Here is a 16,030-nt window from a genome sequence, read left to right as displayed (position 1 = left end):
GCCCCGCCCCCAGACAGCCCCGCCCCATCCTGCCCCGCCCCTAGCTAGCCCCGCCTCATCCCGCCCCGCCCCCCGATCGCCCCGCCCCAGCCAGCCCCGCCCCCTAGCCCGCCCCGCCCCCAGACAGCCCCGCCCCATCCCGCCTCGCCCCCCCAGATAGCCCCGCCCCCAGCCCGCCCCACCCCGCCCCCGCCAGCCCCGGGTCTGAGGAAAACCCGGCGGGGAGCGGTCCAGAGCCGCCCGGGCGCGGGGCGCGCATGCGCGGCGGCGGAGCTGGAGGCTCCGCGCGCCCGGCGGCGGCGGCTGGCTGTGGCGGCGGCTGGCTGTGGCGGCGGCGGCGGCGGCGGCGGCGGGTGGGAGGGGCGCGGCCGGCGCCCGCCCGAGGTTCCGCGGGGCGTCGAGCACCTCGGAGCCCGGCGCGAGAGGGCCGGGGCGGAGGCCGGGCGCGGGGCGCGCGGCGCGGGGCGGCGATGTTCCACTGCATCCCCCTGTGGCGGTGCCACCGTCACGTGGAGACCCTCGACCGGCGCCACAGCTCGCTGGCGCGCGTCCCCGAGGAGGTGTACCGGCACGCGCGCAGCCTGGAGGAGCTGCTGCTGGACGCCAACCAGCTGCGGGAGCTGCCGGAGGTCAGCGCCGCCCGCCCGCCCGGGCCGCCGGGAGCCGGGAGCCGGGAGCCGGGAGCGGGGGACGCGGGAGCCGGGGAGCCGAGGACCCGGGACACGGGGGGCTGAGGGGCCGGGGGCCGGGAGCCGAGGGGCCGGGGGCCGGGAGCCGAGGGGCCGGGGACCCGGGACCGGGGGAGCCGAGGGTCTGGAGGGCCTGGGAGCCGGGGAGCCGGGGAGCCGAGGACCCGGGGCCGGGGAGCCGAGGGGCCGGGAGCCGGGGAGCCGGGAGCCGGGGGGCTGGAGGGCTGAGGGGCCGGGGGCCGGGAGCCGAGGGGCTCCCGGGGAAGCCGGGGAGCCGGGGAGCCAGTCAACCTGTCGCGGGGACCGGGAGGAGACCGTGCCGAGCCGGTGAGGGCTTGGGGACCTTGGGGACCGGCGCCCCTCTCCCTTGACCCCGCCCGTACCTGCGCCTCTCCTCCGCCCCATTCACCCCTACCTGCGCCTCCTCTCCACCCCCACCCCTACCTGCGCCTCCCCTCCACCCCACTCACCCCTACCTGCGCCTCCCCTCCACCCCTCACCTCTACCTCCGCCTTCCCTCCATCCCACTCACCCCAACCTGCGCCTCCCCTCTACCCCACTCACCCGTACCTGCGCCTCCCCTCCACCCCACTCACTCCTACCTGCGCCTCCCCTCCACCCCTCACCTCTACCTCCGCCTTCCCTCCATCCCACTCACCCCAACCTGCGCCTCCCCTCTACCCCACTCACCCCTACCTGCGCCTCCCCTCCACCCCACTCACCCCTACCTGCGCCTCCCCTCCACCCCTCACCCCTACCTGCGCCTTCCCTCCACCCCACTCACCCCTACCTGCGCCTCCCCTCCACCCCTCACCCCTACCTCTGCCTCCCCTCCACCCCACTCACCCCTACCTGCGCCTCCCCTCCACCCCACTCACCCCTACCTGCGCCTCCCCTCCACCCCTCACCCCTACCTCCGCCTCCCCTCTATCCCACTCACCCCAACCTGCGCCTCCCCTCCATCCCACTCATCCCTACCTGTGCCTTCCCTCCACCCCACTCACCCCTACCTGCGCCTTCCCTCCACCCCACTCACCCCTACCTGCGCCTTCCCTCCACCCCTCACCCCTACCTGCGCCTCTTCACCCCACTCACCCCAACCTGTGCCTCTCCACCCCTCACTCCTACCTCCGCCTCTTCTCCACCCCCACACCCCTACCTGCGCCTCCCCTCCTCTCCTCCACCCCACACTCCTACCTTTGTCTTGTCTCCCCTCCTCACCCCTACCTGTGCCTCCCCTCTACCCTCACCCCCATCTCCACCTCTCCTCCACCCCACACTCCTACCTTCATCTCGTCTCCCCTCCACTCCTCACCCCTACCTTCGCTCCCTCCATCCCATACCTCTACATTTGCCTCCCCTTGTCACCATACCCCTACCTGCTCCTCTCCACCTCATACACTCCTACTTTCACCTCTCCTATACCCCCACAACTCCAATTCCCTTCTACCTGGGCCCACGTTCCAGCCTTGTCCTTGCCTGCCAAAAGTTCTCAGTCCTGCAGCAGCTCCTGTCCTCCCTTCCCCTAACCCCTCCCTCCCCCAGCAGACCCCTGTGTGTGGGTTATGTGGGACCCCAGCAGGTGGGGTCCTAGCACTTGTCCCAACTCACTCCCCGCTCCTTCCACACCCCCAGGCCTGAGTGTTGGTCTCCCTGACTTCCAGGCCGGTCCTCGCTGGGTCTCTGAGGGGACCTGGGCAGTGTAAGCTCCGCACAGTCCTGTCCTGTGTCCAGGAGGAGGAGGAAGAAGAAGGGAGGCTGAGGGCCCTGGCCCATCGCTCTGGGTTGTGCCCGGGATTGAAGTTGTTGTCCAGAGGCGACCCAGGATCTGGCCCAGGCCCCCAGGTGCCCTCTGCCTGGGCCGGCCAGCCGGACTTGTTGGTGGTGGGAGCTGGGTAGGGACAGGGCAGCGGCTCTGACTGCTGCTGGTCATTGTTACTGTCTTTCCTGGAGCTGCCTGCCACCCTGAGTCCAGAGATTCTGTACTGGGATCTCGTGCTGGGAGTTGTAGATGTAAATCATTTTTTCTGATTTGTGAGTTATGCAGTAAGTCAGTCACTAGGCAGGACTGGCCTGGAAGCCCACCACACTTTATTGGATGGGGCTGGAGCTTGCTCAGAACTTTACCATGAACAGCCCTGGTATGTTCTCCAGGGCCTATCACTACTGGTGTGTTGTCTCTGCGTTCTAGTGCATTATTTCCTTCTGTTCACTTTCCCTGGCTCTTGCCCGTGGATTGGCTGGTTTTCCTATGTCCTCACAGACACTATCACTTGGATCTTAGCAAAGCCTCCAGGCCTTATTTTACTCCCAAACACACAAAGCTCTACAATTCCTGAGAATATTTCTTTTTCAGCCCTTTTCTAATGGATGGGCTTGTCTAGCCTTTAATAAGTGAAGTTTGGTGCTCACTCACCACCATTAGCTGTATACTTTTAGAGTTTGTAGCCTGCTCATTTTAAGAGTTTCTCAGAGTAGCTGCTAAAGGCTGAGTGAGGAGCTGGTTGACTAGAAATGGTCAAGTGCTCTGTTGGTGGAATTGGGTGGCTCCTACCTGGCTGAGGAGTTGATCTTGGCATAGGAAATGGTGGGTTTTGGAAGTGTCAGGTATTTCTACTCAATATAAATTGAAACTTCCCAGAATCTCAAAAGTATCGTCTGATGGCACTGTGAGAATGCAGTAGGTAAACATTCCAAAGCCAGAGGTAGCCTTGCTTATTGGTATTTTGCCCTAACAGCTCTTTAGTAGGTTTTGAAGTTGTGTCCAGTGGATTTCTCCCTGGCTCTCTGGGTGTGTCTGAACAAACACCTTGAAAGCACAGGTATTTGTTTCCTTCGCAGTCTTTCCTTGGGCTGTCTCTTGTCCTCTTGTCTAACCCATTCCTGGGGCTTGGCCAAGCCTCTGCTCTTTCCCCAGCCTGTCTCCAGGTAGCATTCCTGCCCTGCCACACAGGTCCTCTGCAGTCTATCATTTGTTAGGAAGCGCAGCCAGAGGGAAGCTGGAGGCCCCATGGGACTGGCTTCTGCATAATGATAAGATGCTACCTCTCATTTGTCGCAACATCTTTATTTACAAATTGAGACTCAGAAATGAAGTGACTTTCTCAGCTGGTGAGATGGAGTCAATGGCTGTTTTCATCATCCCTTTGAACACCTAGCAGGAATCTAGCACTTAAACCCGGCCTTTCCCAGAGTTTTCCAAGTCACTGTTACTTGCAGTTGTTGGAGTGTAGAGAGGAAATGGACTGTAGTCCGCACAGTTTTGTGGGGATGATGATGGCCTCAGGACAGATGGGACGTGTGAGAGGTGAGGGATCACTGGTGGATGCTATGGCTGCTTACCTCATGGTCTGACGTCTTGCTGACCTGCACTCCTGTCTTGGTTCTGTCCTGTGGTCATCTCGTAAGTGCCTGTCTTAAGAGGCACTTAGCGTTGGCCCAACTCAGAGGGCAGTAGTCACTCCAGCAATCACTCCGTCCTTTCTCCTTCATCCTTGTTCCTGTCCTCATTTCTCCCTGCGACTGTGTTTTGCTGTCTTTTCTCACAGACAGCATTTTTATCTTAAGGGCTTTTGCCCCTCTTCCACTCCTGTGAGCACTCACTTAGTCTCCATCAGTGCACACTTACCTCTCTGCTGAGTGTACAAAAATCTTCTTTCTCTGCTGAAACATATCCCTGATCTGGCATCTACCCTTTTCTAAACTGGTTGCATATATCTGGAAGTGACATTGGAGGTGAGGATCCTCTGCCTGGTGGAGTGCTTGTCCTGTGTGTGAGGTCCTCCGCTCCTCGGTGGTTCCCGGAGTACCTCCTCAGGGTGTATGTACTCCACTGGGAGAGCCGTCACAGTCCTGGGGTACAGTGCAACGGCCTGCTCCTTTGTGGTATTGAATGACTGCAGTGAGAGCCGGCAAATGGAGTCTGCAAGATTACGTTATTCTATCCAGTTCAATTTATATTGAAATTTCTTCAATTTCTGTTTTGTTAGATTTTTTTTTTTGGTGCCAGTCCTGGGCTTGAACTCAGGGCCTGAGCACTGTCCTTGGACTTTCTCAAGGCTAGAGCTCTACCACTTGAGCCTCAGCACCACTTCTGGTTTTTTTCTATGTATGTGGTACCGAGGAATCGAACCCGGGTTTTCTTGCATACTAGGTAAAGCTTTCTACCACTAGGCCAAACTCCCGGCCTCTGTTTTGTTAGATTTTTAATAGTCAGTTGCTATTAAGAAATAAGAAAACATAAGTCAGTGCTTAGGGACAAGAAGGACTTCAGGGAAAGTTTTTCTGTTTGTTGTTCCTGCCTCACTTCTCAGATTCTGATGACAGCTTTGGTTTCTCAGCTGTCCTGTTATTACTGCACAGTGGCACTCAGGGCTCTCTGTTGACCGTGCCTTCTCTGCTCTGTATATTTCTCCAGCTCTCTGCACTTGGAGACGAGCAAACGGAGAGCCAGAGTGGCTGCAGTTTCCCAGGGTCAGTAGAGGTGAGGATGTTTGATTAAGAAGTGTTGGGTGAGAAACAGTGATGTATTGTCACATGTAGCATGTAGCGATTTCCTGAGTTCCAGACATGGTGGTAAGTGCTTTACATAAAGGATTTCTCCTACACTGAGGATGATCTAGCTTAGCCTTCATTAGTCCAGTCTTTCAAATACAGAAATGGAGAGTCAAGAAACGTATTAAGACATCTGTGTAAGAGACGTGGCCAAAGTGAGTTTTAGAGGGGGCATTTGATTTCCTCTCCTGTGTGCATTCCCTTTATGCCTCTTGGGTAGGGCTGGGGCTCTTAGAAGGGAGCCTTCACATTCAAGTAAACACGGCAAGCTTTTGGTGTAAGCATTGGTTTGCTAGGAACATAGACAACCAGAAGAGTTTGTTTATTTTGGTTCTGTTCAGATAAATGTGGTCATTGAATTGGTAAAAAAATGTATCTATAGTAACACTGGATTCTGAGCTTTTGAGCAATACAAATCGGTGAGTGTGTGTGCCATGACTTTGGGCATTGTCTTTACTGATGCTGTAAAAGATGAACACTGGGGAAATATTTATTATTTCACAGCATCTTGGACGCAGACACTTAGCTGGCAAGTCTTTTTGAAAAGTAGCTCAAATCTTTGGGAAGAATCAAATTGTCTAGTAAAACTTTTCTGGAATTGAGAAAGATTGACTCCGTGTGGTGAGCGTGAAGGCTGGTCTCTTGTCTCAGCTCTCCCCGCCCAGGGTGTGCTGTGTGTGTCTGGGGCTTCCAGGGCTTCACTTCCATCACGACTGTGTGGTCTGCATGCTGATAAGACAGGCAGTTGGGACTTCCTGAAAGCAGACTCCTTATACTGGACTTAGATTCTTAGGGTAGGACATGGCTGGTGCTGACAGGAGAGGGCCCTTGGGGGTGGTGCTGGAGGTCAGGTGCTCAGTGGCTCTGTCTTGCAGCAGTGGCATCTCATCACTGTGTGGGACCCGCGCTGCCACCGCCTCTCCCCTCCCCTCCCCTGCCCCATCCCCAGTGCAGTACTAGAAGCACGTGCTCTTTGCTTCGTAAGATAATTATGAAGGGTGAGATCAGGGCTAGGTCTTGGTAAATGCATAGAAGAATTTCTGGACACCCATTACCTTTCTCTTAGGTGTTACTTAGTGGACAGGAATGGTAATTTACTATTGTAAGTAGTAATTTAGAAGATCTAGTGTGTGTGTGTGTGTGTGTGTGTGTGTGTGTGTGTGTGTGTCTGTGTGTATGGTGAAAACATCTCAGACTCTTGGAGGTAAGAAGTAAACTTTAACTTTTTCTCTCCATTTTTTTTTTTTTGTCAGTCGTGGGGCTTGAACTCAGGGCCTGAGCACTGTCCTTTGGCTTTTTCCTCAAGGCTAGCAACTTGAGCCACAGCACCATTTCTGGCTTTCTCTATGTATGTGGTACTGAGGAATCGAACCTGGGTCTTTGTGCATGTTAGGTAAGCACTCTACCACTAGGCCAAACTCCTGGCCCCTTTCTCTCCCTTTTTGAAGAGTTTACTTACATAGGTTATAACTTTTAGATTCTAGATAATTTGAGGCAGTGGGAAGAAAGTTGGTAATTTTGTATTAAGCACCTGAAGGGATGGATTTGCTGTGGGGATGGAGTGTGGCATGTCACAGGCAGGGTGTTGTAGACTGACTCCCTGGTGGTGGGCTAGGAGGGGAGGACTTCACATCTGACCTCCATATTATTGGCCTTGCTTTCCACACTCCTTCCCAGCGGCTTGGCCTGTGATGAGTGCTCTGTCCTCCAGCTAGGCCAGCTGCCCTATGGCTCAGCTCAGTGGCTGCGTGGGCTCTGCTCTATCTTGACCAGTGTGGAAGGTGCTAAATGAATGCTGCCACACCACTGTGGCCTCGCCTGGGGTTGGGGTGTCACTTTGTTTTTACCCAATTATGGAAAAATATGGCTGATACAAATGAAAGAAGGAAAATGGCATTTCATTAGATTCTCTTGAAATGGTTCAAAAGCAGTTCACAGTTTTAATTTACTTCAAAATTATTATTATTATTATTATTATTATTACTTTTAGGACTTCTACAGGTAGATTTTAATAAATGATACATTCAGAACATAGTAATAAAAAACTGCTCACTGAAGGCCTTCAGGCCAACAGAAGGTCCATTTTCATATAGGATTTCACCACTCTTTTATATATATATATATATATATATATATATATATTTTGCCAGTCCTAAGCTTGAACTCAGGGCCTGAGCCCTGTCCTTGGACTTTCTCAAGGCGGCTAGTGCTCTACCACTTGAGCCTCAGCACCACTTCTGGCTTTTTTCTATGTATGTGGTACAGAAGAATTGAACCCAGGTCTTTGTGCATGCTAGGCAAGCACTCTACCATTAGGCTACACTCCTAGCCTCAAAAAATATTTTAAATTGGTAAATAACTAGAAGTTTTGGGAGAGCAGCATGCTGCCTTTGCAGGTATTCATTGTGGAATGATGAAAAAGGCTAGCATGTAAAAGAGAGTGTATTCTCAGACTGCAGGAGCAGCTCCCATAGTAGAGCACGTGAGATTCTGATTTGACTCTGCTGAAAGAATCTGTTCTTTTCTGGGCATGCTGGTGCCTGCCTGTAGTCCCGGCATTTGAGACACTCAGGCAAGAGGATTGGGAGTTCTAGACCAGTTAGGCTTACAAGACTCTTGCCTTAACTCCATCCCCCCTCAAAAAAAAAAAAAAGCCATGGAGTATTTTCTCTCTGCGTTGCTGTCTATTTATTATTGTTACAAAAGGGGAATGCCTGTGTGATGACTTACTCTAGAAGTAGACTGTGGCCCTCTTTCCCATAAGGACCTATGCTTAGAACATGGGATGCATGGCCGCCCCCCGCCTGCAGGCACAGCCTGGTGTCACCCTTCTCCTCTTCCTCTTCCTTCCTGGCCTTCCGGCCTGACCTGTGTTGCTGCTCTTATGGCATTTGGCCTCACCAGTGCAAGCCTCCAAGCTTTTGAGGACATCGTGGTGCTGTGCATCCTCCTCTGCCTGGCCTACTGTCCCGCATCCCCTTGCATGGAGTGTGGGGGGACATACTCCTCAGAGGTGCTTCTTGCCCCTCCTCTAGGTCTCTGGGGACACTGATCATCGCAAGTTCATTAATGCTCCACACGGTTCCTTCTTTGTGTTCCTGTGCGTTATTGGGTGTCAGTGCCGAGCAGATCTCACATATGTGGGCAGTGTTCCTGGGGATATGTTTGGCCCTTGCAGGAGTGAGTACTGGCTACCTCGCCTCACGGCCTAGCTGAATGATGAAGGGAGGGTATCCTGGTGGTGGATATCCCAGAATGATTTTCTCAGATGCTCATTTTGTGACTGAGAATCTTAGGACAGCAGAGACGCTTGTGAACATGCTCAGTGAGGTTTAAGTGGAACCACAACCACCAGTCTAGGCTTAATCATTATAATCAGGGATTTGATAATCAGGTGAAGCTGTTCCAAGCACTCCCCCCCCCTCCACCCAGTGGTCAGTTGTTGATTCCCAGAACCCATGAAGGAAAAGAATGGTCAGCAGATTTTCTTGGGTCAACAGATGCACACACACACACACACACACACACACACACACACACACACACCAACTATTTTTGAATGCTGATATTTTCCCTCCTCTGTTGACTATATTTTTTCATCCTTAAAAATAGTAAAGAGCGTTTGGGCTGCGACTTCCAATGTCTTTCTTGAAACGAACTCAGGCATTCAGAGGTGGTTGCTTGAAATTTCTGTTTAGGGTGGCCTGATACGTGAGAGAATCTGTTTTAGGAGGCATAGTTTGAGATCTGACTATGAAGACTATCTGTAGGTTGGCTGGGTGCTTATAATCCTATCTACTCTGGAGGCTGAGATCCTGAGGCTTGTGGTTCAAAGTCATCTTGGAAAGAGAAGTCCTGAAGACTCCATCTCCAAAATAACCAGCAAAAAGTGGTTCAGGTGGTAGAGTGCCAGCTCAGCAAGCAAGCCAAGTAAGTGTGAGGCTCTGAGTTCAGAACCTAGTCCTAGAAAGAAGTCAAGAATATTTGTGTGTCAGTTGCTAGGCTGAGGTGGCTTTGTCAGTAAGAAGTTGGGGTCAAAGGCTACAGCTGTTAAGGCTCCTCTGAAATATTTGGGCTTTCTAGTGGGCATGAAGGGCAGGCCTCTTAGATTCTGCCAGGCCCTCTGTCTCCTCGTCGTCTCGTCCTTCTTGCATGCTGGCTGTGCACTGGGCATTGTCCTGCTCAGCAAGGCAGGGAGAGTCTTTGCCCTTCTGGAGCTTTTGTCAAGAGAAGGTAGATAGCTAGGCAGAGAAGCAAGCACAGATCGTAGACAGTGATAAAAGCCGCCCAGTGAAGGAAATGCAGCACGGTGCTGCAGCAGGCAGGGAGGTGATGCCCATGTACCTGTGAGTGACACAGCCTTGTGACAATCGGGATGGTTTTCAGAAAGGACTGAGGATGAGTGGGGCCAGTGTGTGGATAGAAAAAATTCCGGCGTGAGTAGAAAATTGGCTTTTGGAAATGAAGGTGAAAGGTTGCTGGGGCTTGGAGTCCCTGGCGAGCATGTTGGGGGGTCTTCCTCTGCCCACGTGTGGCAGAGAGCCGCGAGATGCTCGTATAGGAGTTTACAGTGTTTGCTTTACTGTTGGCTGTATAGAGAAAGGGAAGTTCGGTTGACCAGGCCTGGAGCCTCTTCTGGAGAGGCCACACAGGAGCAGTGCTGCCTGGGCTGGCTGAAGGTCATCCTCGGGAGGTAAAGAGCCCATGCCTCCTGGGTGGAGAAGGTACATGCCAGTCAGCCGACAGCAGCGTCATTTAGGGATTTAGGAAGGGTTGGGAAAGGGAATGTAGCAGGATAGGAGTTGGCAAGCACTTGGTGGAAAATGGAAGAGACCTGGAATTTAAGAGCGGGAGCCTGGGCCGTTGTGAGTAATGTGCCCCTGTGGGTTCTAAGTCCTCGCTGTGATCACACTTAATCCTCACAGCATGGGAGTAAGCAGCTGTCTTACAGAGGAGGCCGCACAGTTACCAAGCCGCGGAAGAGGGCTTGAGGTGGCCTGTGTTTTGGCTCTAGAGCAGTGCTCCTAATGATTGTATCTCACCCTTCAAGTCACACAAAGGGGACACCTGCGGCCACTCAGTGAGCCAGAAGTTGGCCCTGCTCTGTGCTGGGCAGTGGAGACACCTGCAGGATGGCCAGTTGTTTCTGCCTCCTTCAGGAAGGGCACTGAGCTCACAGACCATTTTCAGAACCATGTCACCAAAGTTGATGAGCTCACTGAGCTTAATCTTCAAAGATGACTTACACCCGCCTGTAATCCTAGCTACTCAGGAGGCTGAGATCTGAGGATCTGAGGAGGAGCCAGCCTAGGCACTAAAGTCACTAAAGTCCATGCCACTCTTATCGCCAGTTAACCACTAGAAAACTGGAAGTAGCACAGTGGCTCAAGGGTTAGGGCAGTACCCTTGAGCTGAAGAGCTCAGGGACAGCATCCAGGCCCAGGGTTCATTCTTAGGTGCTGGATTTCCCCCCTTCTTCAGGAAGTGACGCATGGTTGAATCTGTGCAGTTTTTGAGTAAAAGCACATCCATTCAGAAAAATGACAGGAGTCATATCACAAAAAGGCGCCCCCCGCCCCCGTAGTTCTCAGAATGTTGTCGCTTTGAGCTCTTTGTCCCTGTTCTCAGAGTGTGAGGTTAAGGAGTTAGCACAGGATGCAGGTTTTAGATTGGATCTCAAGGATCAGAATCACATACTTTCTTAAAGCATGCATATTTCAGCACTAAACAGATGCTGATAAAAATGAATAGGACACAAGCATTTACTGTAGACTCACCCAGTTCACATTCCTTGGTTTTCACAACTTCATTCTTTTTTTTTTCTTCTTTTTTTTTTATTGTAATTAGTAAAAGGGTTACATGATATTTGCCAGATAGAAGGTGCATTAATTCACATACATTGATACCCTTTCACATGTCTTGGTACCCATTACCCTCCCCCCCACACCCCTCACCCGTCTTGGTTTTCCCCCCTTCCCTATCAAATTTCAAATAACCAAATATAAATAAATTCAATATATCAGATAACAAAGTGAGATACTATAACAATATGAGATAACCAAGAGACAGCAAAGGAGATGAGAGACAACATAGTACATTAAGGACAACAATCATTCGTTATATGGCTTTTGTTTCAATATCCTGGAGGTCCTTTCAATTAGCTTCATACTATATGGCCTTATGTATCAAGATTTTGCTCTATTGCAAATCTCTGCTAGTAGAGCCCAAGGTTTCTACTGATTATGACGAATGAGGGAAACCATTGAGCCTAAGTTCCTTTGAGTCTGGCTTACTTCACTTAATATGATTTTTTCTAAGTCTTTCCATTTCCTAACAAATGGGGCGATGTCATTCTTTCTGACAGCAGCATAGAATTCCATTGTGTACAAATACCACAACTTGTTGATCCACTCATCAACTGAGGGACATCTAGGTTGGTTCCATATCTTTGCTATGGTGAATAGTGCTGCAATGAACATTGTTGTGCTAGTGGATTTAGTGTGCCCTTGTTTCTGGATGTTTGGGTAAATACCAAGTAGTGGAATTGCTGGGTCATAGGGGAGTTCTATGTTTAATCTTTTGAGGAACTGCCACACTGCTTTCCATAGTGGTTGAGTTTGCACTCCCACCAACAGTGTAGTAGTGATCCCTCCTGGCCACATCCCCTCCAGCATCTGTTGTTTCCTGATCCTGGCCATTCTAACTGGAGTGAAGTGGAATCTTAGAGTTGTTTTGATTTGCATTTCTTTTATGACCAGAGATGTTGAGCATTTCTTCATGTGTCTATAGGCCATTTTTGTTTCTTCTTCAGAGAAGACTCTCTTTAAGTCTTTGGCCCATTTTTTAATGGGATGGTTGTTACTTTGGAGATTAGTTTTGGAGTGATTCAATTTTTTGAGTTGTTGATATATTTTAGATATGAGGCCTTTGTCTGTTGTATGGTTGGTGAAGATCTTCTCCCACTCTGTAGGCTTCCTAATTAATTTAATAGCTATGTCCTTTGCCATACAAAAGCTCTGCAGTTTAATGCAGTCCCACTTATCCAGCCTTTCTCTGATTTGTTGTGATTCTTGGTCCTTATTAAGAATGTTTCGACCTGTACCAAGGAGGCCTAGTGTATCTCCTATTCCTTCCTGTAAAGTTTTCAGTGTGTCAGCTTTTACCTCCAGGTCTTTGATCCATTTGGAGTTAATTCTAGTTCAAGGTGACAAAGAATTCACAACTTCATTCTAAAATGGCAGGAGACAGAGAGGTAGTTTTGTGTGTCTCCCCCCTCCCCATTTCTATATCTGTTGTGGTTCCTAAAATACCTGGGACAGGGGCAAAGCTAAGCAGACCCCTGCTGTCCGAGCCCATTCCTATCCCTGCTTAGAGGCTTATGTTTGAAAAGAAAACCTGTATGGAGCAGCCTTTTCAAGGTCCGTGTAGCAGAGTGTACTTCGTATAGTCTTCTAAAAATTAGGTATTCCACAGTGTTTGGTTTTAATTTGCAGGTTAGGTGCAAGAGTAGCACCCAGAACCTTATGTGAGCGACACGGGGTACAGTTAACATTTTCCACTGAAGGAGGCATTTGTTCTTCTCAAGTCAGGAAGGCCAGGGGCTGGTGTTGGTGTCCTGGCAGTAGCTTGCAGTGCTGACCACTGTTCCACTCCCGTGTGCCTGGCTGGGCCTCCTCTCCTGCCACGGCTTCTCCTGCGCTGGTACTCCTAGCAGAAGATCACCACAGATAGTCACAGACAGACTGGGAGGGGCTGCCATGGAGTCGGGGGTGGGGATGGGGAGGGGGTGGTAGGCAGAGCCTAGGAATAAAGGGGAAAGGAAAGGCAGACAGGAGGTTGAGAGAGAGAGGGAGAGAGAGGGGTGGGGGGCAGGCAGACAGACCAGAGCCAATGCTTGGCTCTTACAGACACTTTTCTTTTACCCTAACTTGTTGTTATTGTTAGTCATGGGTTTGATCTCAGGTCCTGCTCCCCTGAGTTTTTTAGTCAAGGCTAGTAACTTTACCACTTTGATCCACAGTGCTACTTCCTTAATCCTGTGTTTTCTGCCAATATCATGAGCCATCTGCTCAGGAAAGTTTTCGACAAGTGTGCTTTCTGTTGGGAAAAACCCACGCCTGTATGTGTAGACATTGCCCCTAGATTTTATTATCATTACGTGCCTGGGAGATTTTGTAAGAGAACAGACATATAATGGAGCATTGTAAGAGCTTAGAATGCCAATACACTCATTTGACACGTAATGCTTCTGTCCTTGGTGGCAGTGCTGTAGGCTTGCCTGCCTTTGTTGGCTCTGCTGGTTCTGGGCAGGACATCTGACCTCTCCTCCATGAACCCCTCACTGTCTGCTTCTCCCCATCTGTGCACTCCTCTGCCCCTCAGGTTCTTTTTCCTCCTAACATTTATCATGGTCCACTTAGCTTCTGTTCATTTCCTGCTAGACTGTTGTCAGGAGTAACTGTGTGTCTCTGTGGCAAACACTGGGAAATTCAATGCCTTAATCACAGGAAGTGCTTTTAAAAAGTCAGCTCTGGGATGGAAGTTTGGCCTAGTGGTAGAGTGCTTGCTTAGCATGCACAAAGACCTGGTTTCGATTCCTTGTTACCACGTACATAGAAAAAAGCCAGAAGTGGTGCCAAGGCTCAAGTGGTAGTGCTCTAGCCTTGAGAAAGTCCAAGGACAGTGCTCAGGCCCTGAGCGCAAGCCAGGACTGGGAAAAAAAAGTCAGCTCCACTGAAAATGTATTCTGTTTTTCTGTGGAGTAGTCTGGGTGTGTAAATCCTGACACTTTCTGGCAGTCCCTTGAGTGTGTGTCCCCTAATGTACTGGATGGCATGCAGTTCCTTACCCTCTAGGACCAATGAGGCCTTTGTTACTGTGAGCCCAGGTCCCTGGGAGGGTCTGTGTGTGTGGGCACTGGCCAGCTCAGTTGGGCAGGTTAACATTTGTCTTCTGCCCACCTGAGTCAGCGAGTCCCAGGGCAGCTTGAAGATAACACATCATTAGTCATGTTGACAGAGGAGGGCTCCTCTCCTCCTGCCTGTTAGCAGAAGTGTTAATGAGGAGTACAGTGGCCAAGAAGCAGGAAGTGTTTTGAGCCCAAGGCCTGTGCAGCCCCCACACGAGGTAAACTGCCCTGGTTGCGGAGGTGAGTAAACCCCAGGCAGAGTCTCAGAATGCCCAGAGCTTCTTTTCATCAGCTGCCCACATTATTCCAGGTGTAGACTGGCTCCTGCACATCTCATTCTGTCCTCCTGTCAGCCTTAAAGTGGGGGGAGGGCATTTTTGGTGAGGAGGTTGTCACCAACTGGAAGACTGTCATTCAGGTGTGAAAAGTCTAGGTGGAGATTTAAGTCCAGGTGTGCCAGAGTCCATATGGTACTTGAAGCTGGCAGCCCTGGCATAGACCCTCCTGAGGCTGTGCTCCAGGCTTTCTGGCACTGGTGATACCAGAGGAAGGGCATGGTCCGCCCCATTAGCCTGAGGAGGCCTGGGAGCTAGTGGCAGACTTCCTGGAGCTCTGGGGCAGCCTGCCCAGAGACCGAGGCCCAGGAGAGCCAGGCGTTGTGGGAATGGCCCAGCAGAGCCAGGGGCCTGCCAGAGACGGGTCCAGCAAGGTCTGGGAGTTGTGAAGGAAAGGAGCCCCTCATGGTGTCATATTAAGGAGCTTGGCTTTTGTTTTGTGGATGGAGAAATTTTTTATTGGACATACACTTGGAGAAATCAACCTGATGATCATTTGTGGCAAGAGTTTAGAGACTGGCTGGATATGTAGGGGGAGTTCAGTAGGTCGGGGAGTCGTGCTAATGGTTGGAGTCTCCAAATCTGTGGTGTGGTGTGGTGTGTGTATGGGGGGTAAAGGTGGCCTCAGGAGAGCCAGGGTCCTTTGGGTACAGGAGAAGGACTGGAGAGGGAGCCAGGCCAGAGGGTTTTCGCTAGGTTCATTTGAGTTGCATGGTACTAGCCTTTAGGGGAGCCACGCTCTCCCACTGCTGAGGGCCAGCACAGCCAGGGGAGCCCGTGGGGAGGGGCAACCCTCATGGCGCCCCCCACCCCCTAGTGAGTTTTTATGTGAACTGTGCGGTGTGTAAGTGTCTGGTGTATGAAAACGGAGTGTTGTAGGCTGAGTAAGTGAGATGTTGTAGGTTGGGCTTTGCCATCTGCTCTGTGGTTGGCGTTGCTATCCCAACACTTCTGCCTGCCCTAGGCCTGGGCGGCAGAGGCAAAGCTGGAGGACCTGTGAAGATGAAGCTGGAGTCTGGGAACATCTTTCTACCTTTTGGTCATCCCATCTGGCCTGGAGGTTTTACAGATCAAGAAGTAAATAGGTAGCTAATTAGTTTTTCTGAGGGAGCTAATAGGCTGTGATAGTAATCTGAAGCCTGTGGCTCAGGGGAACTTGGAGTTGTGGTAAAGGGCCTGCCAGCTCCTTCTGGAGCCTCCAGCATTTCTCTCTGTGCCCTCCCAGCTCACCGCTCCAGTCCAGCATCACATTTCTTCCCTTCCTCCTCGTTCTTCACTTGTGCTCTGTCTTTGATTGATTGATTTATTTTTAAAAATAGGACTCAGCTCAGTTTAGTTGGTTAAAGTGATGTGTAGGTAAATTTTTAAAAAGTTGATTTAGCAAAACTTTATATTTGACCTTAGTGTTTAAGCTCAGGGGATTAAGTATCAGTTGTGATGACACTGCAGAGAAATATTTAAAAAGCTAGTTGGTAAGAAGGCACTAAATGTGCATCTTATCCTTCAAAGTAATCACTTAGTTTTTCTAAAATTCCGAAGAATTG

The 16,030-nt window shown here is 51.1% G+C and overlaps 1 protein-coding gene across 2 annotated transcripts in view; it reads left to right on the top strand.

Moving 5' to 3' along the window:
* The window catches only part of Lrrc1 (leucine rich repeat containing 1), a 97,272-nt gene that overhangs the window by 10,800 nt on the left and 70,442 nt on the right, over positions 1 to 16,030 (top strand). The window contains exon 1 of one of the 2 annotated variants that reach the window (XM_090355472.1): positions 433 to 629. The exons of the other annotated variant lie outside the window; for it this stretch is intronic. Coding sequence (XP_090211598.1) covers positions 471 to 629 — 159 coding nt within the window. The 5' untranslated portion in view covers positions 433 to 470. Of the gene's footprint in view, positions 1 to 432; positions 630 to 16,030 lie in introns of those variants that run through there. 2 annotated transcript variants of the gene reach the window in all.

Source organism: Megascapheus bottae, chromosome 22 (genome assembly GCF_031878675.1).
Source record: "Megascapheus bottae isolate mThoBot1 chromosome 22, mThoBot2.hap1, whole genome shotgun sequence".
In the NCBI taxonomy this organism is placed as follows: domain Eukaryota; kingdom Metazoa; phylum Chordata; class Mammalia; order Rodentia; family Geomyidae; genus Megascapheus; species Megascapheus bottae.
Note: the sequence above shows the minus strand (reverse complement) of the source record. Positions and strands in the feature narration are given on the sequence as shown.